Source organism: Triturus cristatus, chromosome 8 (genome assembly GCF_964204655.1).
Source record: "Triturus cristatus chromosome 8, aTriCri1.1, whole genome shotgun sequence".
Taxonomy (NCBI): Eukaryota; Metazoa; Chordata; class Amphibia; order Caudata; family Salamandridae; genus Triturus; species Triturus cristatus.
This window is the reverse complement of record NC_140591.1, coordinates 1,687,471,247-1,687,498,885: the sequence shown is the minus strand read 5'-3', so window position 1 is coordinate 1,687,498,885 and position 27,639 is coordinate 1,687,471,247. Positions and strand designations below refer to the sequence as shown.

General features: G+C 42.1%; 1 protein-coding gene across 6 annotated transcripts in view; it reads right to left on the bottom strand.

Moving 5' to 3' along the window:
* Positions 1 to 27,639, bottom strand: part of LOC146808610 (NACHT, LRR and PYD domains-containing protein 3-like) — a 567,098-nt gene that overhangs the window by 319,595 nt on the left and 219,864 nt on the right. For all 6 annotated transcript variants that reach the window (XM_085623640.1, XM_085623643.1, XM_085623639.1 and 3 more), the window contains one exon: positions 20,618 to 22,337. In XM_085623640.1, the coding sequence (XP_085479766.1) occupies positions 20,618 to 22,337 (1,720 nt within the window). The remainder of the gene's footprint in view (positions 1 to 20,617; positions 22,338 to 27,639) is intronic.

Genomic DNA, 27,639 nt, shown 5'->3' with positions numbered 1-27,639 from the left:
TTTTACAAAGTACACATGTAACTTTTGGTGCATTTACCTTTTTCTCATTCTCAGGAAAAGTAAAAAACTGCCATACAAAGCTGTCCTTCTGCTTCCTGTTCCTCTGCCTCTCAAGAGTGTCCTGCTCACTGTCTGAAGTAGGTTGCTGTTCAGCCATTGTCTCTCAACAACAGAATAGCTCCTTCTCCAAAGGAATCAGAACTAATAATGAGGGGAGTAGGTGTGGTTTGGGAAGAATCTGGAACAGAAAGTACTTCAAACCAATCATAAGTGATGATTCTTGATCACATGACTTGCCATGAGGGGATTGGGTGTGGTATTGAAACAATTAGAAACTGAAAGTAATGATAACCAATAAGAAATGTTGTTTTATTATGTATAAACCCGAGGTGCGCGCACTGCGCAAGCTCCGTGCGCGCACCCCGTGATGACGTATGCACGAACGCGTAAACGCGCAGGTGCATACGTCATATACGCGCACCTAGCGCGCATACGTTTAACACGCGTATACGCGACCGTTATTGCGTGTAATTTTAGCGTATGCGGAAGTAAACCGCGTCGAGGGCGTAGGACGCATGCGTACGTACGTACGCATACGTACTGGGTGCGCGCTCCCAGCGCGCACCAATAAGTATATTTGCGTACGTAAATAACGTACGCCGGAATTCATAAAAAACATACGAAATAGTACTAGGTGCGCGCTCAGAGCGCGCACCCCAAGAATTTATAAATAAAAAAAAAAAAAAAAAGAGGACATTAAATAATTAAAAAAATTATTTAAAAAAAAAAAAAAAAAATTATTTAAAAAAATAATTTAAAAAAAATACAGATAATATATAAATGAATATAAAGTAATTTTATTTAAATAAAAAAAAATATCTTTAATTAAAAATACATAACTTAGCATATAAAAAACCATACCAATTCTCAGAAAAAAACATAGGTTTCAAAAACGAAATATTTAGGGATTAGCATTTAAAAAACCTTGCAAATTCACTGAAAAAACCATAGGTTTCACACACGTTATAGTTAGGAATTAGCATTTAAAAAACCTTGCAAATTCACTGAAAAAACCATGGGTTTCACACACGTTATAGTTAGGAATTAGCATTTAAAAAACCTTAGAAATTCAGTGAAAAAACCATAGGTTTCACACATGTTATAGTTAGCTGGACATTTTACTCGTAAAAAACCAATGAAATTGCCCCGTTATAGTTAGTTCAGCTAACTATAACTCGCACGCGCCCGCAATGCACTGCTGATGACGTCACATATTACATCACTCATGACATGGTCAGTGACATCACTCATGACATCACTGATGACATCTCAAATGACATCACTGATGACATCATCCTTGTGATAGAGTGGCAGACCTCCTCTCACCCTAATATAACCTTTGATACACACATTCAATAATAGAGACTAAAATTTTTAAAACAATGGACATACCAATACCAGTTACAACAACCTCTTCAGTAATTCTAAGATTCACATACACATTCACTCATTCACCAACAGTCCTATACAGTCACTCATACATGTACTCACTCATCATATGTACTCATACACCTATACATCCAGTTACACAATGCCACTCATCCATAGAGTTACTCACACACATAGTCACTCATACTAATAAAGAATCAAACATACTTTTACTTGCATATACAGTTATACACACACCACCACACTTACTTCTACGGAAACTTACACATACTTAGTCTTTTAAACAATCACTTATAGAAACACATACTTATTCATACAGGAACTCTTTCAATCTCTCACTCTCACATATACTCACTTATATACACCAATAGTCACATATACTAGTTTAAAACATATGTAGTTACTCATAAAGACACTATTGAGACAGTCATTCACTCACTAACACACCCATACACACACTCATCCACCCATACAGTCCTGCACACATGCTGTCTTCAACACATACAAACAGTGAGTGACTCATTCATGCACCTATGCACTACATAATACCCCCCACCGAACCATGCAGACACTCAGACTGACACTCAAAAAACCAACTAATAACCTATATAGACACCCATGTAGCTACTCACCAACCCATGCAGCCACTTATACACAAAGTGAGAGACTGATACAGATATTTACATATTTAAACATTACTCACTAAGCCATGTATTCACTATGATACACTTAATCAGTCAGTTACACAATCAATTTTTCAAAAACAAATAATCCATTTAGACACTTATATACCCTTTTATTCTTCCATCGACCTTGAGATATACATATATAAAACATATTTAATTTTCAGAAAAACACACATTCACTGTAGAGACCCTGACGAGGGATACTGGCCTCAAACTTTGATGAGAGGACAGTTTAGGCCTCGAGGGAATGCTGGACCACCACCTGTGTGGCTGAGCCTTATGGAGTCCATGGGAGACCAGGATGGGCAAACCGGTCAGTGGTGTTGCGGGGCCTGTGGGTGCAGGGGAGTAACTCCTTCATCCCAAGGGAGGTTTCTTCAGTTGTCTTTGATGTCCACAGGCCTTGTACCTGTAATGTGCATGGTCACGGATGTTGGAGTGAGATTGCAGGACGAGGAGGCCAGAGCAGCAGGGATCTTCCCAGGTGCGGTCTCAGTGAGCAGGGCGAAGTTCAACAGACTCCAGAGTTCCCAGACAGTTGAAGTAGAAGTGGAGTTAGATCTGAATCGAATCCCACGACAAATCTAGGGACTCACCCACAGGTAAGCCCTTAAATACCCTAAGGTGAGGGTGAGGACAATTCAGGGGTCCCTCCCACAGGAGGGGTCAGGCAGTGGAGAGGATACTGCCATGTCCTTTGTACAGTTTCGGGCCTGAGGGGTAGCCAACGGTTCCCTGATCTAGTTTGAACTGGAGTATGCAAGGAGGGCACCAAATGTGCCCTTCCAGCAGACTATGTGGCGCTGGCCGGTGCTCATACCCCGGCCTCATACAAAAAAAATCCTGTATGGGAGGTGGCCACACCTCCCTGAGACAGAAAACCTATTGTCCTAACTTCCCCTGCTCGGGCTTGGCCCAGCAGCAGGCGGGCAGAATCGTGACAGAGTTCGGCAGTAGCCCTAGGTTGCTGTCAGGCTCTGTAAGATCGGTCCCGAGAGCATGGAGGGTTCCCCAGAGGGGCCCTACCATGGAAGTAATCATACCTCCAACACCAGATACGGTGTTGGAGTATGATTCAACCATATTTGATACCAAACATGCCCAGGTTCGTTCCAGCCAGTTTAGAGATGGTTATTTTGTAATGTGACATGGCCTCTCTAAATCGTAATGGACTCCGGGGATTTTAGGGGTGGTCTGCTCATGCAGGGCCACCCTCAAACTCATAACTGTGCACTCTGCATTTGGGACTAAAAGGCCTGCTAGAGGGGTGACTTATAGGTTCCAAGTGCAGTGACGTTAGATATAAGGAAAAGTATATCTCTCATGAGAGGTGTATGCACCAACTCACACAGGCTACAATGGCAGGCCTGTAGTCACAGTTTGGAGGGTCCCTTGTGGGTGACATAATACATGCTGCAGCCCACAGGAGTCCCCTGGGGTACCCATACCACAGGTACCTCAGTACCATATACTAGGGACTTACAAGGGTGCCCCTGTAGCGAAATAGGAATGTACCAGTAACACACCATAGCCAATTTAGGGAGGAAGCACAGTGACTGGGGTCCTGATTAGCAGACTAGTCAGAAAACAGTTATGACACCAGCAAAAAGTGGGGGTAACCATGAACGAAGATTATACTTTCCTGCAGCGTACATTGGCGGTTTACAAGCGTAGTCCATTTACCATATAGTTCCTGTGGGTGAGACACCAGCTGCGAGGTTCACCCACAGTAAAAAACTTCAAAACCAGGTGTTTCAAAAAACAAAACATCCAGGTGCTGCAAGAACCCTCACACCCAGAGAGTTTTTTTCCCCAGAGTGTGGGGGGTCATTGGGCCCGATTCACAGAACTAACTTAAGACAAAATCCTAAACTTACTACAATTTTGGTATTCACAGAAGCCACTTACTCATTTTGGTATTCACAGAAGGTACTTACTCATTTCGGTATTCACAGAAGTTAGGAGTCCTAACTTTAGAACTCCTAAATGCCTTCTGTGAATACCGAAAGCCTTAAAATTAGCATTTTTCTCAGTTTAGTAGTAGTATAGTTAGGACTCCTAGCTTTAGGACTCCTAAATGCCTTCTGTGAATACCGAAAGTCTTAAAATTAGGATTTTTATCAATTTAGTAGTAGTAAAGTTAGGACTCCTAACTTTAGGACTCCTAAATGCCTTCTGTGAATACCGAAAGCCTTAAAATTCGGATTTTTCTCAGTTTAGTAGTAGTAAAGTTAGGAGTCCTAACTTTAGGACTCCTAAACTGAGAAAAATCCTAATTTTAAAACTTTCAGTATTCACAGAAGGCATTTAGGAGTCCTAAAGTTAGGACTCCTAACTTCTGTGAATACCGAAGTGAGTAAGTGCCTTCTGTGAATACGAAAATGGTAGTAAGTTTAGGATTTTGTCTTAAGTTAGTTCTGTGAATCGGGCCCAATATTTGTATTTTTCTATTTGCCGCAGTTGGGTTTTTCCTGGTGGTACCGAACAGAATAACAAAACTCCAGACCGTCAGCCCTCAATAGAGCGAGTGGTGTGATGCCTTTACTCTGACGACTAGCACTTCGTCAAGCCATCAAAGTAAGATTTCAATTGATGGAGTCAATGGGGGACCGTTGGCAGAAAGGGTCCACTCGATTCTAAATAGAGTGGGCAGAACAAGAGTCTAGTCATGTTAGTGATGGAATAGCCTGTCCTCGAAACTCTAAATCCAGCCCAGAGTAGCCAATCCCATGGGTATTTAAATACTATATATAATCAGATACACTTTCATAAATCAACTGTACAAGTTCATTACCATCATGTAAGGACAAGGGGTAAGGGGCCTCTCTGTAGAAGCACACGTAGGCCAGCAGCCAGTCCATTAATGGGCAGGTGACTAGTTGGGAATGGTGTCTAGCCTGTTTTTACTGACTGATTGATTGTTTACATTTTTCTGAAGAGCTCTGTTACCTTTCTGGGTGTCATGAGACTATTGACCACAGGGAAACAGTAGGAGGGCCCAGAGGTTTAGGGGCATATTATCAAGTGAGTTTTCGCTAGTTTAGTGCCACTTCCCGGAGATAAAGTGGCGATTTTTATATCGCACCATTAACAAGGACTTTAGCGCTTGTTTTCCGACGATATTAGCCGTTTTCCTTTTTGCTTTGCATGTCAGAGATATATATCGCTAATGACATGCAAAGTAGGCGTTCCTGACTTAAACTCTATTGAAACAGTCGCAAACAACTTCCCTCTATTATCAATGCACGCGAAGAGATAAGAAAAGTCGCGCTAACCGCGCTTATCGCTGGAATTTAACACCTGAAAAAAACTTAACTTAACCTAACAATCCACCTCCCATTGACAAGATGGTTAAGTACACACTTGCCTATTAGCAAGCTTTTCACTGCAAGTGCCTGTATAGTGTATATGTCTTTTTCTCCCATAGGAAAGCATTACGCATAAAGATGCATTTAAGAGAACATTTTACCTAATTGTGAAATTCGATATCTCAAAACGTACTTACTTGTTTAGAAAGTTCTTGGTATCAAAATATATATGAATATACAGTTTATTTTTCTAAATTGGTCTCAGATTTATTCTTGAGTGCATGTCTAATGTATTCCCTCTGTGAGTACCACAAATGCTTAGCACTACCCTCTGATAAGCCTAAACTGTTCCCCCACACTGTCACAAAAGAGAGAATTTAGTGTTATCATGTTTACCTCTGTAAACCAATAAGGGTCGCCTGGACTCTCTGCACAATGTACTTCATTTTAGTGCACTATATAGAGAGCCAGCTTCCAACAGACAGTGCCACGTGGCCGCTGGGTAAGGCATTCCAAGTAGAAAATGTGAAGTAGACAAACCTCCGGCCGCCTAACATGGCTTTCCTGATGCGTGGAATAAAAAAGCAAGGTCCAGATTTGCAAAGGGAGGATGTTGCAATCCTCCTACCCCTGCTGCCCGCCGCCCCTGTTGCGGTCCCCCCTACCCCTGCTGGGGTCCCCCCTACCACTGCTGCAGTCCTCCCTACCCCTGCTGCAGTCCCCCCTACCCCTGCTGCAGTCCCCCATACCCCTGCTGCGGTTCCTCTACCCCTGCTGCGGTCCCCCCTACCCCTGCTGCGGTTCCTCTACCCCTGCTGCGGTCCCCGCTACCCCTGCTGCGGTCCTCCTACCCCTGCAGCGGTCCTCCCTACCCCTGCTGCGGTCCCCCCTGCCCCTGATGCGGTCCCTCTACCCCTGCTGCGGTCCCCATCTACCCCTGCTGCGGTCCCCCTACACCTGCTGAGGTCCCCCTACCCCTGCCGCGGTCCCTCTTCCTCTGCCGCGGTCCCCCTACCCCTGCTGCGGTCCTCCCTACCCCTGCTGCGGTCCTCCCTACCCCTGCCGCAGTCCCCCCTACCCCTGCTGCAGTCCCCCCTACCCCTGCTGCGGTCCTCCTACCCCTGCTGCGGTCCCCCCTACCCCTGCTGCGGTCCCCCTGCTGGAGCAGAGTTTTCTGTTGAAAATTCATTGAGATTTAAGCTCTAGTTTTGTCTATATGTCATGATTAAAAATATTAATAATTAATCACTAAATTAATTAATTTAGTTTAAAGTCCTGACTAACCAATATTACTAATGAATAAACTACACGCGGGAATGCTTTTATGTTGCTTAAATAATACGTGAACTAAGTTGGTGAGCAACTAAAATAAATACGTGTGGCTGAAGTGTTGTTTATAATGTATTTGCGCTTTTAAAATAACGTGCTTTAATGCTTCTTTGTGTTGCAGATGGCTAGGTAATTACATACACATATGGGTATTAGTGGGACTTAACACTGTATAATCATTATGATGTGGTAACGATGTTTATGTTCTCTTTAATGAGGATGGCCCGTTTTGGCCTAATCCAAGATGGCCGATATTTACAGCCTGCAATCGAGTGAATAAGATGTGACGAGAGGCCTTGCTGAACATGGTTGATAAGTCACCTGACCTGGCCTCTGGCTGAATCAAAACTTTCCGTGAGGACAGCAGCTCCAGGACTGCTGCCAACTAACCTTGGAGAAGAATAAAGCCACAATGAACATTTGATAACTTTGCGGTGGCTTCACGATGGCTCCGAGGAAAAGCATTCATGAATGTTTCTTTTTTAGTTTGTGCTTCCTTCTTCCGTCTTTTTATTTTTGTGATTTTCGAGAGCGGAGATTTTCTAAATGTTGCAAGTCAACATCCTTTCCTGCTCGCTCTGCTCAATGGTTCAACGGACGTTCTGAAATTGTTGTAACTTTTAATGTGTTAGTTTTGGTATAAATATTACTAGACTAGAGAGGCTTTAGTAGTTGTTGCGTGCATTTCATTGAGACCAGTTCTTCCCGAACCTATGCTCGAGAGGACCGATGCTGATTGAGAGGACGGCGACTCGAGAGACTTTGCTGAGAGACCTGTCCTGACTCATTTATGCTATTTAGCTAGAATAGGTAACTATGAGAATGATGTTTTTGCTATTGATTACCATTCATTTGAACTAATTTAGATAAAAGATAATCTTTGTTTGAATTACAGTGTCGGGTGGTCATTTATTGATTTATTGAGTTCCAAATGTATTTCCTGTGTTTAATATCATAACTCAAGACATATCTGTATGGTCGCATTGACCTCGCACTGGATGTAGATTGGTATAAGTTTTCTCTTGCATTTCCAGGATGGATAGAGTATTTGTTATGAATGTTAGAATGATGGGCCCTAGCGTATGATGCATGTATGTGTGTATGACTGTGGAATTACTCTATCCGTGGAAGTAGGGAGAATTTATATGTGCCGATCTGCAGCAGTTTCCTGGTAGCAGAGTTATGGTTTCAGATTATTGTCTTGATTTGATAGATTGCTTGTAGGTAAGCTTTTTGATTTATTGATTTATTGATTGATGTTGGTATATGTACTAATACTATATGTTGAAGTCGTCGTATTGAGTTCTATGTAGTGTGTACGGCTTCTGGAATGTGGAAGCTGGTGACAGTTCCGTAGTAGGGCAGAGGGAAGTAAGTGCTGCTCTCGGGAAAACGGGATTGTTGGCCCTGTAGGTATGCGGGGGAAAACGTGTGACAATTGAAGTTGCGCGTCACATTGTCTGGGTTCGGAATCAGTGACATCGTCGTGTGTTACTATTAGGGACATATTTTCGGTATAAATGGAGTGCGTATGGTAGTAAAGGTTATCTGTGAAACTCTGGTCTTAAGTCCCAGGGATCCGTAAGGTTTGCCGTTAAAGCTTATCGCTGGAGGAGTAATAGGTATTCTCTGAACTTGTTTGAAGGACTGGGCAGAGGAAAGCGCTGCTTGGTTAACGTATGTTATAATTCTGTAGTAGGACAGACTGTTTGCTGTTCTCGGGAAATGCAGGATTCTGTGTGAATGTACTATATTTTCTGGTATGAAAGTGCGTGAATGTATGAGCATTTAATTGATTGTAAAACTCTTTGGATCATTCCAAGAGGAAGCAGTTAATGGGTGCATGATAGAAGGGCAGAGTAGAGGGATGTGCTACTGTGTCAACGAAAGTATTAATTCCGTAGTGAAGCAGAGGTAAGCGCTGTTTCAGGGAAAGACGGGATTCTTGTGAGAAAGATTTTTCTTTTACTATTCTGTGGTTAGCGAAGCAGACAATGGAGATGTTTATATGTTGTAACTAATAGATTTTTGTAGAATTTGAAACGAAGTCTACTGAAGAGATGTTGTAAAGGAGGGGTAGACGAGTGACAGGAGACAAGAGTAGGAGCGACTGCAGCGACTACTGACGTCATACAGACCGCGCTGTGATTGGATACTGAGTTAGAACAGTGCTCGCGCTGTAATTGGTGCGTTGGTGTGAGCCGCGCAGGGATTGGAAGGAGTACAGGGTGACGTAGACGCTCCAGGATTGGTGCGTTGGTGTGAGTCGTGCTGTTATTGGACAAAAAGATCGTACAGTTGCGGAAGAGACTAGGAAGGTTGTGGTAAACGTTAAGATGTATTACCACCAGGAAAAAAAGAAAAAATCCTTGTTCGGTAAAATTAAACAATGGTTCGACAAGGATAAGAAAATAATCACAAGAGAGGGTGAATTGATGCCTCCGATAAAGACTCCTGCATCCTTCATGGTTGTGAAATATGGGTATCATACCTGTATATGGTTAGATAACTTGGCTAAGTACACTAAAGATGACGGTGTTTTAGCGTTCCCGGAACATGGTTCATTTAATCTGGCCGTGTTGAGAAATTTGCGGGAAAAGATGATGTGTCTAGAGCCTAGACCAAGGCCGACACAGTTTGAGGCGTTGGTGGAATGGGAAGATGAGGTGCATGAGCGAGAAAAGCAGAGGAGTGGAAATAGTTATAGGTATATTTTTGGGAGAAAATATGATCGTGAAACTCATCATGATCGAATGAAGAGATGGCGAGAAGCTAGCATGACAGATGGATTGTATCCTATGAGAACTGTTGAAGAAAGGGAAGAGAGGAAGGGTACAGAAGAAGTACCTGAGACAGAATCGAGAAGGTATAGGGCTAATGATTATGAGGATGAGGTTTTGGATGACATGCTTTACAAGAGACCACCTCCGTATAGACCAGAACCAGAAGAGAGAACGCTGGTTGCTACTCCCATAAGAGATACTTTGCGAATTGTGAAGACTGAGGTTATGACACCTGATTTGAAAAGTGGCAGCTCTTTCATGGAAAGGGAGAGAGAGAGAGAGCGAGAGAGAGAGAATCAGACTGGTGATGAGAAAACAAGAGAATTAGCCAGAACAACATCTGAGTTGACTGAGAAAATTAGAGAGCTGACGAGAAACCTGGAAGCTGTTACAGTTCCTGTAACCATAGGTCCGGTGATGCCTGTTTTTGACAAGGAGAAAATGGGTGAGAAAAGTTTGATGGTTCCTTATATTGGAAATGGTTTGGTTGGTTCTTGTACTTTGGAGGAATCAGGAATGAGAACAGGAGAGAATAATTTGAGACAATCGAGACCTGACACATGCAGTGGAGGATTAAATGTGCAGCCTAATTCAGGATTAAATACAGATTGGTTAGGAGGATCAATTCTGGAACCGCAGAGAATGGCAGAACCAGTGGGTGTAGTGAAAAAGTCTACTGAAATAACGGCTGAGGATTTGAGTGATTGGTTGAAGGTTCTCCAGAAGAAAGATGAGAACACACAGGCAATTGATGTGGCAAAGTTGCGCATAGAATTGGAGGAGTTTATTGCAGGAACAATTCCTACAGAAATGTTAAAAAATCATCACGAGGGAGAGTTGTTATTTATGTGTAAAAGCATCACCTGGAGGGCTAAAAATACACATGACAGGTTAAAGGCAATAGCGAGTGAATTTGGAGTTGACATGGATAAGGTAAAACCTTTGCAGAAGCCTTACAGAGTGGATTTTACCGAGAAGGATATTGAGAATCTAAATGAGGCAGGAAGAACAGGACAGATTAAAGAAATGATTGCTCTATTGCGAAAATGGGGTGATGTGGAAAGGTGGAAGGAAAGATGGTACAAGAAAAGGGAAGATTCAGTGGACAGAACTTATTCAGCTTTCCCTGTAAGAGAAAAAGAAAAAACAGTGGTTGCTTGTCCTATGAGAGAGATTCCTGGAGGAGGATATGTACATGTCCCGTGGACTAGACAGGATATTTTATCATTCACAAATGATTTCCCTCGACTGAGAGAAAAGCCCGTCGAGTGGTATAGGCAGGTAGACAGGTTTGTGAAATTGTCAAAAGTGCTGTGGATTGACCTGAATAGTCTGTTTGATATAATTGTTCCAGCAGACTTGTGGACTGAGTGTAAAATAGTAGTGGATTGGCCTGTTAAAGAGTATGACAGAGACCCGAAAACAGGTGCACCAAATCCTGAAGTTATGAGGAAATATGACCAGGTCATTGTGTTCCTGAAAAATAAGGTACCCCCAAAAGAAACAGACTGGGTTAAGATAGATCGAACACATCAGGAAGCGAAAGAATCAGTCCATGCTTTCTATGAAAGGCTGATATTGGCTTTCAAACAGTTCAGTGGAGACGAACACCTGGGTGATAAAGATTTGAGTCATTTTGTATACAGGTTTGTATATGGCTTGAGACCTGAAATAAGTGAAAAAATTCGTGAGCACACAGTTGATTGGCAGAGCAAAAAGATTGATGAAATACTGAGACATGCAAAATATTTCAGTGATGAAATTGAGGCAAAACAAAGAAAGCTGAAAGAAAAAGCAATGTGGGCACAGGTGAAAGTTGCAGAAAGACAAGAAGCACAATTGGTGGAACAGGCAAATAATCCAGGAAATAGGCCCAGATATACAGGAAAAGGAAAAGGGAATTTAGAAGAGGCCAAAAAGAAATTCCCTTGTCACAACTGCGGACAATTGGGGCACTGGAGATCCGAGTGTACCAATCCACCATTAGTGAATAATGAAAATAAACCCTTGAATCAACAGGTGCAGAACGAGGGGTGTAATAACCAGCAGCAACAGCAGAGGGTTGTCAGACAGCAGAGCCAAGAGCCAAAACCGCCCTTGCCGCAGAATAGAGGATCTCAAAAGTATAACCAGGATTCGGGATTCTACAATGATGAGCAGGTAAAGAAACAGAGACGTTCTAACATGGTACAGCAGTACTTGTTAAAGAATGAAGGGAGTGAGTCTGAAGGGGACTATTGACGGTGCCGAGGAGAGGAGGAAGAGTGCATACTTGGTGCAACTCTAGAAATAGACCAGGCAGGACCATTTGTGGATGGGAAAATAAATGGGGAAAGTGTTACTTTTTTGGTAGACACAGGAGCAACGAGATCAACTGTCAGGTCAGCAGATGTAAGAAATCTTCCTCTCTCGGATGAAACAATCCAAGTAGTTGGTGTAGCCAATACACAGATTAAAACTCGTCTTACCGAACCAGTAAGGGTAAGAATAGGGAAATTTTCAGACATGCACAGGTTTGTAGTCTGTGACACTTGTCCAGTGAACCTGTTAGGTAGGGACTAATTGTGTAAAATGAATTGCACAATTTTCTGTACTCCGGATGGAGTCGTTTTTGAAACACCTGATGAGGATGTCTTGTACAGAATGACTCTAGATAATAGAGAAAGTGAGGTTGTTGGAACATATGCTGTGTTCAATCCAGATGATTTACCACAAGAATTAAGACAAACAGTGAAAACGGCAGTTTGGGATTTTACTGGAGAAGATGTGGGATTGATGAATAATGTAGATCCAGTGAAAATTTCAGTGAAAGAGGGAATTGTTTATCCTAATATCCCACAGTACAGATTGACACCAGAGATAATTGAAGGAATAACGCCTATAATTGACAAAATGATTCAACAGGGTGTTTTGAGAGAATTACTGAGCAGCCCGTGTAATTCACCGATAATGGGGCTGAAGAAACCTAATGGGAAGTTCAGGATTGTACAAGATTTGAGAAAGGTTAACAAAATTGTGGTGGCATGTTGTCCCATTGTGCCAAATCCGTCAGTGATCTTGTATCAGATTCCTCATGATGCTGAGTGGTACACAGTAATTGATTTGTGTCATGCTTTCTTTTCAATTCCATTGCATCATGATAGCCAGCCGATTTTTGCATTTCGGTTTGGACAGCGTATTTTAGCATGGTGTCGAATTCCACAGGGCTATACAGAGAGTCCTTCGATTTTCAATCAGTTATTGAAGAAATCATTAGAAAGTTTGATCATGCCTGAAAGCTCAGTACTAGTTCAGTACATCGATGACCTACTGGTGGCATCGAAGACACGTGAAGCTTGTGAAATGGATACCATAGCTTTACTGAATCATCTGGCAGATGGAGGGTTAAAGGTATCTCCAGCCAAATTGCAATTTTGCAAAAGAGAAGTGCATTATCTTGGACATAATATTGAAAAAGGTCTGAGAAAGGTAACTAAAGATAGGATCAAAATTCTCAGAGGAATGAAAGCCCCAAGGACCCAGAGAGAGGTGAGGATGTTTCTGGGGATGGTGGGTTATTGTCGTCAGTGGATAAGTAATTTCTCCCTGATAGCAAAGCCACTGATTAAACTGACCAAAAGTGAGGTGAAAGACCCATTAGAATTGGATGCGGAACAAATGGCAGCATTTGATGAGCTGAAAAGAAGAATGTGTGAAGCCCCTGCTTTGGGAATGCCAGATTATGAGAAGGAGTTTGAGTTGTACTGCAGTGAGAGGAATGGTTGTGCACTTTCAGTGTTAATTCAGAAACATGGACAACTGAGAAGGCCGATTGCGTACTTCTCATCGACACTTGACCCTGTAGCTGTGGGTTTGCCAGGTTGCCTGAAAGCAGTAGCTGCTACATGCAGAAGCTTGGAACAGAGTGAGGGTATAATAATGGGATATCCTGTAAGGGTATTCGTACCTCACAATGTGGCAATTCTTTTGACAAGAAGCAGAACTCAATATATGTCACATAGTCGGCTGACTAAATATGAGAAAATAATTCTGGGAGCATCAAATGTGACTCTTGAGAGATGTGTGAATGTGAATCCAGCAACTTTGTTGCCAGATGCTGAAATCGTGAATGTGGGGGATGATGTTCATCATGATTGCTTGGATGTGCTTGATTACTGCACAAAACCGAGACCAGACATAAGAGATTTGCCATTACCTGAGAGTGATCATGTGCTGTTTGTGGATGGATCATGTCTGAGGACAGATGAATGTGTGCTAAGTGCAGCATATGCGGTGTGCAAGGTTTCAGAAGTTATGGAAGCTTCGCCTTTGAAAGGAGTAAGATCTGCTCAAGTGGCTGAATTGGTGGCATTGACAAAAGCTTGCAAGATTGGGAAAAATCTGAGAGTGACTGTGATGACTGATAGTCAGTACGGATTCGGAGTGGTTCATGATTTTGGCCAACTTTGGCTACAGAGAGGGTTTTTGACGTCAGGTGAAACTCCGATAAAGAATGCTGAAGTGATTGGGAAGTTGCTTGAGGCGATACAGCTGCCTAAAGAACTAGCAGTTGTAAAATGTGCTGCTCATGGACAAGGAGATGATTTTATTACTCTTGGTAATCATTTTGCAAATGACATAGCTCAATATTGTGCAAAGAATAATCATTCGATTAACAGGGCACGAGAGAAAGAAATGTCTTTTTGTACTGTAATGTTTACTAATGTCCTAGAAACATGGGATGAAGTGAAACAGTTGCAAGATGAAGCAGGAGATGAGGAAATGAGAGATTGGATCAAGGCAGGTTGTGCCCCAAGAGAAACAGACCATGTTTGGATCTGTAGAGATGGAAGACCAGTAATGCCTAACAGCATGCTATCAACCATGGCAAGAATGTATCATGGCCAGGGTCACCTGGGGAGGGATGCAATGATTAGGTCCTTCAAGCAAACGTGGTACAATGCAAAGTTCAGGCTGATTGCAGAAAGCATCTGTCAGAGATGTTTGATTTGTCAGCAATTCAATACTGGGAAAAAGACAGTGGTGAGTCTGGGGACAATAGGCAGAGAAGGAGGTCCTTTTACCAGAATGCAGATAGATTTCATTGAAATGCCCCAAGTGAACAAATTGAGGTATGTTCTAGTGGTAGTCTGTTTGTTTTCAAGGTGGGTGGAAGCCTATCCGACTAGGAGGAATGATGGAATAACAGTGGCAAAGTTACTGTTAAGAGAGTTGATTCCTAGGTACGGGTTCCCAGTGACAATTGAGTCAGACAGAGGTGGACACTTCCATAATGAGCTCATTGGTTTGATTTGTGAAGCATTGAGCATACAGCAGAAGCTACATTGTGCATACAGACCAGAGGCTTCTGGTGTTGTTGAACAGATGAATGGCACAATAAAGAACCGAATTGGTAAGATGTGTTTAGCCACAGGTATGAAATGGCCAGATGTCTTGCCTCTAGTACTGATGACAATAAGGTCTACTCCGGACCGAACCACAGGTTTGAGTCCACATGAAATATTGATGGGACGTGCAATGCGACATGCTTTTGTGCCTGTCAATAAGTTGACGTCAATAACTGATGACATGATTTTGGATTACTGTAAAGGCCTGGCTGACGCAGTTCATTCTGTGTTTCACCAGGTTGGAGGAGACGCGACTACACTTGAAAAGAAGCAAGCCCATGACCTGAGTCCAGGGGATTGGGTGAGGATTAAAGTACACAGAAGAAGAAATTGCTTGGTTCCGAGGTGGGGAAGGCCAAGACAAGTGATTTTGACAACGACAACTGCAGTAAAGTGTGCTGGTGTGAAAAACTGGGTTCATGCAAAGTCATACTCTGAGAGTTCCGAATCCAAAGGATGGAACTGGTAAGGAGTATTTTGAAGAATCAGATTCCAGTGAGGATGCAGAAGATGAACCAGTGAGAGAAAAAAGAAATCCTGAAAGGGGGGAAGAAGAAAGAGAGTCAGGTGATTCTTTTTTCATTCCAAGAGAGGCTTCAAGAGAAACATTGAGAGTCTCAGAGGAGAGATCGGATTCTGCAAGAGTGCCTGAAGTTTCAACAAACAGTAGAGAAACAAGGAGAGAAAAGAGCAGTTCCACGGAGACTACACATGAATTGGATGAGGAGGTTGAAGATCCACCTGAGATTACATTTGAAGAAGTAGGGTCAGGAAAAGGTAGAGAGGGACAGATTGCGGAGGAGACCCGAGGAGGTGTAGGGAACATTCCTGACAAGCTAGGTGAAGGGACAAGTAGACAGCAAGAAGATTGCGTGTCGGAGACCCGAGGAGGGACAGAAATAGGGAGATCTCAGTTGGTGAAGAAAAAGTCTGTGGAGCAGAAGAAAGCTGTTGTTGAACAAGAGGCAAATGAAACAGAATCAGATGAGAGTGAGAATGAGAATGAGAAACCAGAAGGTCGAGTTCTGAGAAAGAGAACTTGGATTGGAGAAAGAAATAGTAAAGAAGCGAGACCAAAAAAGGTTGTAAGAGGAGATCTTTGGCCTAACAAAGTAAAGAGGCTGAGATACAGACTGACACGAGTAAATTCATCAAAAGCTGAACAGGTGAACGAGGTGTCGAGTCAGAATCCAGCGAAAGGTGGAAAACAAAAGGAAACAAAGGAACCGGAGGAGATCAAGAGAATCAGAAAACCCAACCAGAAGTATAGGTCACCGGAATGGACGTACGTGGCACTGTCTGAAGGTGAAGAGGCAGAAAGTCAAGGAAATCCAAAGGGGACCGTACGAAAAGTGGTTGAGGATAACACTGTTGGAGTCCTGAAAGTCATCTTGACTGACATTGGAGACGAGTCGGATGTTCAGGATATTGGAGATTTGATACAGTTTGATGTTGCTGAAGAAGAAGTGAAAAGTGATGAAAATCCAAATTGAGTGAACTAAGGGAATCACTTGGAAAAGAGTGAAAAGAAGAAATCCAAATTTAGCTGTTTGAAGTAATCTAGAGTTCTGGAGATTGAGTAGTGAGGCTAAGTCAAAAGACACTGCCAAAGTAGTAAAATGGCTAACACAGAGAATAATAAAAGTAGATGTGCCTTCTTGAAAAAATGGTGTAGGATGTTCTGCTGCTGTACTGGATTTTTGATGATACTATGGGTTGTGCTTGCTTTATTAGTTACTTTTAGAGTTTCAATAGACAATTTCGGGATACCTACTGAAAATGTGACAAATATAGAGAAGAGCTCACAGAAAGTAGTTCCAACTGGAATTAGTAATCTTTACATACATAAAGATAGGTCAATTAATGATTTTTCTAGCAATGTTTTTTCAAAGCTGTTGTACGAATATGTAAAGACAATGGAAGTTAGGGATTGCTACGTATGTATGCAATTACCTGCATCCGTTTCAGAAGGTGTTACTTATCATCATCTACCAGCTACATATGGAATTTCATGTAGTGTGTTAAGTAGTGTTTTTTATTTACTAAGAAAATTAGATTATACAATGTCTAACAAGGATAACATTTTTGGGCAATTGCCTATGAACAAGAAGCTGAATCCAGCTAAAGAAGCTAACATTTTTGGTGAGATTTTTGTTGAGACAGAAGAATTAACATTAGATTACATTTTTAGAAACAATTTAACTTGCAGTTTGAAACAAGAAGAAAAGGCTTTCCTAGACCTGGTAGAGGAAAGGAGAGTGAGCATGCATGAGAATGCAGGGAAATATAAAGTGAGTGAATCAATATGGGATATTGAGATGGGAAAAGAGTTGAGGAATGGGGCCAGTCCAACTTTGGCATTAGATGCACCACAGAAGGGTAAATTATGTATTACCAGAAAGAAATCCCAATATGATACGTATTTTGTTGGGACTAGTGAGTGTCATGATACATACTTTGTTGCAACAGGATGGGGTTTCAAGGGAGGAGAAGATCTAGTTTTCCCGGGAGTGTATTATATTTGTGGGAATAAGGCTTATTACAGGTTGCCTGACCATTGGTATGGCACATGTTATGTTGGCCTGGTCTTTCCAAAGATTTTCCATGTAGATAAGATAGAAGATGTAGAACACATTAATCTACTAACACGCTTTAAGAGAGAAACTTGGTCAGAAATTGTAGGTGATATTTTTGGAGCTTTAATTCCAGCAGTGGGAATTTCTTTGAATGCTTATAAAATTTGGAAACTGTCAACAGTGGTGGATCGCTTATCGACAAGTACCGCTGGAGGGTTTCTGGTGGTAAATACGGAGATGATTGCCGTGCGTGCCATGTCTATGCAAAATCGACTTGCCCTTGATATTCTATTGGCTAAAGAGGGTGGAGTCTGTGGAATGCTGAAAGTTCAACATTGTTGCACTTACATTCCTGACGAAAGCAAAGATCTAAAGGTCTATATCAAAAATATTACTGATTTGCATGAAGAATTAGTACCACTGGAAGCTGAAAGTATCTGGACTAAAATGGCTAATAAGTTATTTGCTGTTAAGAGTTTTATTGCTAAGATAGGTAGTACAATTATTGGTAAGATATTATTTCCTTTGACATGTATAATTGTTGCTTTATTGATCTTGAGATTAGGGTGTTTGTGTTGTAAAAACAGGGGAGGGAAAAAGAGAATAATTAGAGAAAATTTTGAAAAGAAACAAAAGAGGTCAAAGAGAGACCCAGAAGAGATTGAATTAGAAAAATTTAGGGAGAGTATATATTTGGAGTCAAGAGAAGAGGATGAAAGAGAGACTGGTGTGTAGTATGTCTATGATGTTTGTATGCAAAAAGACATTTAAAAATTCTCCTAAGAAATGGGACTAAATTTTTTTTTTTGGGTTGTTTTGTGGTGATAAATATCACCAAAGGGGGGATTGCTGGAGCAGAGTTTTCTGTTGAAAATTCATTGAGATTTAAGCTCTAGTTTTGTCTATATGTCATGATTAAAAATATTAATAATTAATCACTAAATTAATTAATTTAGTTTAAAGTCCTGACTAACCAATATTACTAATGAATAAACTACACGCAGGAATGCTTTTATGTTGCTTAAATAATACGTGAACTAAGTTGGTGAGCAACTAAAATAAATACGTGTGGCTGAAGTGTTGTTTATAATGTATTTGCGCTTTTAAAAAACCGTGCTTTAATGCTTCTTTGTGTTGCAGATGGCTAGGTAATTACATACACATATGGGTATTAGTGGGACTTAACACTGTATAATCATTATGATGTGGTAACGATGTTTATGTTCTCTTTAATTAAGATGGCCAGTTTTGGCCTAATCCAAGATGGCCGATATTTACAGCCTGCAATCGAGTGAATAAGATGTGACGAGAGGCCTTGCTGAACATGGTTGATAAGTCACCTGACCTGGCCTCTGGCTGAATCAAAACTTTCCGTGAGGACAGCAGCTCCAGGACTGCTGCCAACTAACCTTGGAGAAGAATAAAGCCACAATGAACATTTGATAACTTTGCGGTGGCTTCACGATGGCTCCGAGGAAAAGCATTCATGAATGTTTCTTTTTTAGTTTGTGCTTCCTTCTTCCGTCTTTTTATTTTTGTGATTTTCGAGAGCGGAGATTTTCTAAATGTTGCAAGTCAACATCCTTTCCTGCTCGCTCTGCTCAATGGTTCAACGGACGTTCTGAAATTGTTGTAACTTTTAATGTGTTAGTTTTGGTATAAATATTACTAGACTAGAGAGGCTTTAGTAGTTGTTGCGTGCATTTCATTGAGACCAGTTCTTCCCGAACCTATGCTCGAGAGGACCGATGCTGATTGAGAGGACGGCGACTCGAGAGACTTTGCTGAGAGACCTGTCCTGACTCATTTATGCTATTTAGCTAGAATAGGTAACTATGAGAATGATGTTTTTGCTATTGATTACCATTCATTTGAACTAATTTAGATAAAAGATAATCTTTGTTTGAATTACAGTGTCGGGTGGTCATTTTCTGGTCATTTATTGATTTATTGAGTTCCAAATGTATTTCCTGTGTTTAATATCATAACTCAAGACATATCTGTATGGTCGCATTGACCTCGCACTGGATGTAGATTGGTATAAGTTTTCTCTTGCATTACCAGGATGGATAGAGTATTTGTTATGAATGTTAGAATGATGGGCCCTAGCGTATGATGAGTGTATGTGTGTATGACTGTGGAATTACTCTATCCGTGGAAGTAGGGAGAATTTATATGTGCCGATCTGCAGCAGTCCCCCTACCCCTGCGCGGTCCCCTCTACCCCTGCCGCGGTCCCCCCACCTCTGCCGTGGTTCCCCTACCCCTGCTGTGGTCCTCCCTGATGCTACTGTGGTCCCCACTACCCCTGCTGCGGTCCCCCCTACCTCTGCCGTGGTCACCCCACCCCTGCTGCTGTCCCCCTACCTCTGCTGCGGTCCCCCTACCCCTGCTGCAGTCCCCCTCTACCCCTGCTGCGGTCCTCCCTACCCCTGCTGCGGTTCCCCTACCCCTGCTGTGGTCCCCCCACCCCTGCTGCGGTCCCCCTACCCCAGCTGCGGTCCCCCCTATCCCTGCTGCGGTCCCTCTACCCCTGCTGCGGTCCCTCTACCCCTGCTGCGGTCCACCTACCCCTGCTACAGTCCCCATACCTCTGCCGCGGTCCCCCTACCCCTGCAGCGGTCCCCCTACCCCTGGTGCAGTCCCCCTACCCCTGCAGCGGTCCTCCCTACCCCTGCTGCGGTCCTCCCTACCCCTGGTGCGGTCCCCTCTGCCCCTGCTGCGGTCCCCCCAGCCCTGCTGCGGTCCCCCTACCCCTGCTGCGGTCCCCCCTATCCCTGCTGCGGTCCCCCTACCCCTGCTGCGGTCCCCCTACCCCTGCTGCGGTCCCCTCTACCCCTGCTGCGGCCCCCCCACCCCTGCTGCGGCCCCCCTACCCCTGCTGCGGTCCCCCCTATCCCTGCTGCGGCCGCTCTACCCCTGCTGCGGTCCCCCCTACCCCTGCTGCGGTCCCCCTACCCCTGCTGCAGTCCCCCTCTACCCCTGCTGCGGTCCTCCCTACCCCTGCTGCGGTCCTCCCTGCTGCTACTGTGGTCTCATACCCCATTTCTTTTACTCTAAAACACAGATGTTGTGAAATATATGAAATTGAGAGACTTACCTAAGTGTGTAACATTTCATTAAAAGCGGCTTCAGCGCTCTGACATCCTTGGGACTCATTGGAATGGCCTCTAGTTCAATGCTCTCGACTCCTGAATACTTTAAAGAGAATGCGAGGGCTCTGAAATCCATGGAACTCATATTGCGCCTCATCTTACTGGGTGGTAAACATATGTCTTTCACACATACAGGTTCTGTTTTCACAAATTCTTCATCCTGAGTCTCGTACAAACAGTGGAATAAGTCCAGGGTGTGACTAGTGATCTTGTCTCGTTCTTGTTTCAGTTTTTCCGTTATCCAGGCCTGTAGCACAGGTTTGATTTCTGGTGAAACCTTCCACTGGTATTTCCTGTTTATCTTATCCAGTCTCTCTGTGTTGAGAAGGCCGAACAGAAAGCGCACGGTCAGCATCAAGTGATTGTTTCCAAAGTCTGTGTATTCCCTCAGTAAGCGGGTCACGGCTCGCTGCTGAGACTCTGTGCCCTGTGCGGCTGCATCCTTACCTTCTAGTATGTAAAAGAGCGCAGCAAAAAACTCCTGGAAGCTCAAGTGGATGAAGCTGTAGAGGCTGACCTTATCAGTACATTGTTTAAAAATATTATTGTTCAGGAAGAGGGATTGTAGGGCCGGTATGTTTACACCATGATTAACTATGTCATGTTCTTCAAATAGGATTTTCTGCTGATAGACGCCTTCCTCAGCCAAGGCACACAGCCTCTTCAAGTTACTGGTAATATCTTTCTGCACAGAGTCTTTACTCTGCTGCTTCAATAAATTGAAAAGAAAAAGCAAGTAGACAGAAGTAACTGTTCTCAAATCATAGAAAGAATCCTCCTCATCCTCCATCTGTCCCTTGATGACAGTGCAGACGATCCAGCACACGATGGGCACAAAACACATGGTGTAGAGGATTTCATTTTCTTTTACTATTCTGATAGCGTCTGCAGCTTTTATTTCATCTCCAAAGAACCTTGTAAAATATTCTTTCCTACCAGCTTCAGAAAACCCAAGTATCTCTGCGAGGCGTTCGCCCTTCACGCACTTTTCAAGGGCGTCCAAAGCAGTTGGCCTGGTGGTGACTATTTTATATGAATCCCTTAGATACCTTTTCCTTAATAAACTGAAGATTGTTTTACCCTCTTGAGATTTTTTATCAGGATCATCAGACAGCAAATCTTCATTGATTTTAAGTTCATCGAAGCCGTCGATGATGAAGAGCCTCCTTTCGGGGTTGGCTTCGATCTCACTCATTGACAGGAGCGGCCCCCCTTCAATGCTGGGTAAGATGAGGTCAGCGATCGGCCTCTGTGCACTCAGCTGGTTATATTCCCTGCAGTGGATGTAAAACACATACTCAAATCTGTCCTGGAAGAGGTTGCCCGATGCCCAGTCGAACATGATCTTTCGGGCAGTCATTGTCTTTCCGATCCCAGCCACTCCCTGGAGCACCACAGTCCTGGGGACGTGGCCATCCTTTTCAGGGGAAAATAAATCTTGGATGCTAGAGTATGAATCTGCAGCTCTTTCTGCCATAAGCTGCAGATGTCTCTCTCCACATGACATTATTTCATGTTCTTTATCTTTCCTTTTACGGTAGTGCTTTAAGATGAGGAGCTTTGTATACCTTCCTTCTAAAGTCACAGTTTCCCCGATTCTACCGTCATTATCTTTCATTTCTCTGAATTCATCTTTAATATATTCTTTGTACTTCCTCTTGCGATCTGTTTTAAAATAGAGACAACATATGAAAAATGTACTTAGGAATAAAATGCCAGTTAACATTGATACAGTTTAATTTAACTGTGCGGTCACAATGAACATGAAACACTGCAGATTTATTTATAGTTGCCACTGAGGTTGTTTCTTGTTTGGTGATATCGAAGAGAATAAGACATTACACGGTGAGATCTTAACATTGGGGATTCTTTGTTGTCCTGAAATGACAGACTTTGGATTGAAATAAACTGGGCAGGAGCATGAAGGAGATAATTCCCAGGAAAGAAGACTTTGCAAGGAAATGGAGTCTCAATTATGACTACATTTACTCCAGAAAACATCTATTAGCCAAAAAGAAAAACATCACCGGTTCATCAAACAAGGAAGCAGAAATACTTAGAAAAACAACAAAGTTAGCGGTTCAGTATCTCCCTTTCAGAGATGTCCTCAGCCCACCAGTCCACGTGCAGGCCGCCCTTTAAACGCTGCATCCTTCACTACAATGTCTGTATTTGAATCTACACCCCTGAAACAATATTGTGGGAGACTCTACATTATCAAGTTCGGACTTTGAGATCTGCTTAGAGAGAGTTCCTTCTCGGATGGAGCATTCCTGCCTTTGTCTCAACGGAGGTAAAACCGAACGCATGCTGCTAGGGAACCATTCCAACATGGACCTTGGCCAGATTTGGCCAAAGTGCCTTGGTCCGCCTCCAACTCCCAAAACCAAGAAGAGAGATTGGGTGTTTGTTGGACAATGCTCTCAAATTTCACCACCAAGCAGTGAAGGTGACAGGGGTCTGTTTTGGGACACTTAGATCCCTTAGGAAAATTCTCCCCCTGTTGCCATTGACTGCCAAGCGCACCTTAGTCCAAGCCTTAGTTCCTTCACGCCTGGATTATGGTAACTCCCTTTACCTGGGAGCTCCGAAGGCGACTCTGAGGAAACTCCAGGATGCTCAGAATTGTGCTGCCAGGATGCTTCTGGACATCCCTAGGTCACAATCAGCCAAGCCAGCTCTAAAAGCTTTACACTGGCTACCTACCTTGGAAAGAACAACATTTAAGGCCTTGTGTCTTGCCCATAAGACTGTAAGGGGAATCGGCCCGGAAATCAACAAATCCCTCATCATTCCTTATCGGCCCTCGAGGGAGCTTCATTCTCTTAACCTTAATTTGCTAGCTGTCCCCAAAATCAGAAGGACAAGAGCGGGAGGCAGATTGCTTGAGTATAATGTAGCAAAACTGTGGAACTCCTTGCCTTTACACATTCGCTCTGAAGCCAGTATCCTGCCTTTTCGTAACCTCTTTAAAACCTGGCTCTTCCCACAAACAGCCCCATAAAGTCCTACTGGTAGTCTGCCTGATTGCTAGCACTGGGATTCCTGAGGGAAACTATGTGCTATATAAATGCTTAATAATAATAAAAATAATCAAGAGAGTCAATATCGCAGATGGCAAGTGAAGATCACACAGAGGAGCCGTTGGTTGCCACAGCCCAGGAGTGGATCTCTGCACACCACCAATTTCAAGGTAAATGCCCAACTACAAGTGCCCTGGTAATGAGTGAGGCGTGTGCTGATCCCGGTAACTACCGCTACTCCACGTTCAGCCATTCATCAGAAACGTACATACCTGCAAATCTGAGGTTTTGTGTGAAAATGGGGAATTACATGCAGAATCGCTGTTTTCTGCAGCTCTTTCAACATGTGTGGCATTTTTACCACTCATTATTTCCTGATACATTTTGCCAGGATTATCCTTGTGGGATCTGTCAGGGGGGAGTTGAAGCGGTTTTCAATAGAAGGTTCAAAAAGGTCCCAGCCTGAGTCCGAATGCCTTCATTCAGATAATGAGGAGGCTTTTCTCGAGGTATTGAACCTTTGTTACATCATTATTTACATATTACTCTAGTGTGAGACAGACTCCTCCTCCAGATTTGTAATAGTCCTTTTAGTAATTGCAAGATGCCTGGAAATGTTTTTCAATATTAGCCTTCATTTATGCCGAGCAAAGGAATGTGATCAAAACAATCCACTCTTTTTGATGGTAATCAAATACATTGACAGTTTGTTTTTCTCAAACAGCCGAGCAGCCGACACGTGTTTCGCCCTTCAATGTCTATCAGACTTGGGCTTTTTCAAGGCTGAAAGGAAGGATCAGATCGAAAATATTCAAGATGTTTTTTAATTGAAGTGAAGAGAAAAATAAAAAAGAGGGGAAAAAGCAAGAAAAGAGGGGAAAAGAAAGGAAGAAATATCTAAATAGGGAACAAGAAGAGAAAGCTAGAGAGATCAGAGAAAAAGAACCCTTGTCAGAGTTATGCCGTAGTGTGATAGGTTGATCAAGTGAAAAGATACGGCGTGCCTTTGCTTTAAAGTGTCTGTGTGCTATGGTGAAATAGTGAAATAAAAGAGATATTCGTGAAGTGTGAATAAATCATTTATCTTAAAATCAAATTATATATTTATTCACTTAAAGGTGCTGACTTAAAGCGGTCAATCTGTGTTAGTATCATACATTTTCTAAATATTACTTTTTTAAAGGAATCACCTTTTAGTGTGACATGAAAAGTAGAGGGTGAATCAGATTCCATGAATCCCAGTAAACTTCGAGTTTTAACATACACCCTTAATATTCCTGATGTCATATTTATCAAGTCACTTTGGTCTATATTCAAAGAGATTCGGCAATGAAAATCTATAACATGAAGATTTATATTTGACACCACATTTCTAGACTCAATAGGGAAATTCATCATCATGTAATCATTCTACAATCAGAATGCGTTTTTTTAAACTTTACTAAATAAGTCATTGTATTGTTTATAAAGTGATGGCAGAGATATAAGCTCTATTTAGACCTCATTAAATGGGTCGTTTTGTTACTAAAGGGACAGTGGGAAGGAGACAGCTGACTATATTTGTTACACTCGCCTAACGTTATTTTTAAAATTTCAGGTGATTAAAAATCAATTTTTGGCAATATGTCTACTTATAAGGCATGAGTGTTAAACAGTCTTCGATGACTTGATTTAACAGCAAGAATGCCTACAGTAGTGGTCATGTACGCAGACAATTATGAAGAACCGTGACACACATATAGCTTAATCTTGTTAAATGTCAGTTTATAAAGAGACAGCCTCTCATATAGAGAAACAGATTATTATGGTGAGATACCGAAATAGGAGATAGGAGCGCTAACTTCTCTGCGGTCTGTTTAAAATTTACATCAGTCTGTCCACGAGCGGTGTTTCCGCGTTCTACGCAGGCGCCATATTTGTATTGGTCTTGCTACGTAACGTGACCAAAGTTCACTAACGTCGATATATAACTGCCATCTTATAGTGGTATGCAACCCCGTTTCGATAAGAACGTTTGTGCCGATATTTACATGCACAAGATATTAAATATATATTCCTGTAAAGAACACAATCTCTTTTATAGGGTGAACTTTTAAATATGAGGTCTCTTACTTATCTTCTATCTGATTTTTTAATGTCCATATCGCATTAGTCTATCATCGATCAGTGTTTACGTAGTCTACGTGGGCGCCATGTTTATTAAGGTTTTGCTACGTTACGTAGCTTCAGTTCCCTTAATACCGGGCTATTCCGCCTTCTTATAGCGGTATGGTGTCCCATTATGATCTGACATATATATTGGTATTTACAAGTATTTGACATTAGAGTAATGTTACGCTCTTTTTCTATTTTTTTATGTTCAATAGTTCAAGGGCCTGGTTTAATAGAGTCCACAAAATACACTAGGTGGTAGTGTCTAGACCAGGTCTCTATTTTGTGGTCGAGTTGATTTATCTTATGAGATAGACATTTGGCTAAAGTAGGTAAAAGCGTGTTATAGAGATACAAATTAATTAGGGTAATTTGCCTATAGATAAAATACACTTGCTTTTTTGGAACAATATTGAGAGGACTCCTTCTTGCATCTCAGTTTACATACATATATATGAATCAAAGTATGCATTTCCCAAATCACTCTTTACCAGTTGTTGTCTAGTAAGTTAAAAATTCATTTTGATACATATGGGACTACACAGACAATGATTGATCAAATGACTTTAGCATTGTCCAAATTGTCACCCAAGTGAATGGAACAGTATTACCAATCTTAATTTCAAAATGTCCATAGGGTATAGCCAAGAGTGCCATTCCGGATCTCTATTTAAGCCTTTGATAACTGTATTGTAACAAATGATAAGGGAACTTTCCTGTCGACGTAGTTTCTGTTCTGTATTGCCTCCTCTTGGATGATTTTTTATTTTCATCAGGCCACAGAAGCTAAATGTACGTTGATGAGGATGACATTGTAAAAAAAGATCAACTGAAGGTTGTTTTTCATCATCTTTGTGAATGTTTTGAAAATGTTCCTGAATCTGTACTTTTAAAAGTCTGATAGTGCTTCCTATGTAATTTTTGTTACATGGGCAGGAAATCAAGTATACGGTATTTGTACTCTCACAGTTTATGAAATCTTGTATTATGTGTTTGTGTCCATTTATCATAACATCTTTGCTTTTATTTTTCCCCAATTTACAAATGGAACAGTCGGAAAAGATATAAAAGCCCATAGGGTGTTGTAGGAAGGATTTTTGCTCCTTTTTCTAAAAAATGACAAACATGACTCTTCTCTTAGGTTTTTGCATCTTTGGAAGCTTAGTTGAGGTTTATCCCTAAGAGCAGTCGATATTGTCTGATTTGGAGTACGTAGGTTCCAATGTTTTTGGAGAATTCTACGTACATGATGTTGGCCACTGGTGTATTTAGTTATGAAGCGTATGGTTGAATTTGATGGGATTTTTTTCTTGTTGTGCAGAAAGGTGGTACGTTCTTGTTGTGCAAAGTGACGGTGTTTTTGTTCTAATAGAACTGGATCATAACTTCTCCTTTCTAAGTGTTCCCTTAGTTCTTTTCATACTCCTGGTCTGAGCTGCAGTTAATTCGTGCTCTTCGATATTCTCCAGATGGTATATTGTCAATAGTGTGCTTTGGGTGACAACTTGCTGCATGAAGGACAGAATTCACAGCCGTTAGTTTTCTGTGAATCTTTGTGTGAAGGATGTTGTTTTCTACGTACAGGGTCAGATCAAGGAATTCAATTTCAGCTGATGAAATAGTATACGTGATGCTTAAGCCCCAGTCGTTCGGTGTTAGGGTACTAATGAATTGTTTTAACAGTTTTTTGGGTCCTTGCCAAATGAGCAAAATATCATCAATATAGCGTCCCCAGAAAATCACATTTCTGGAAAAGTATTCAGAATCTTCATTCCACTTCTCCCATCAGAAGA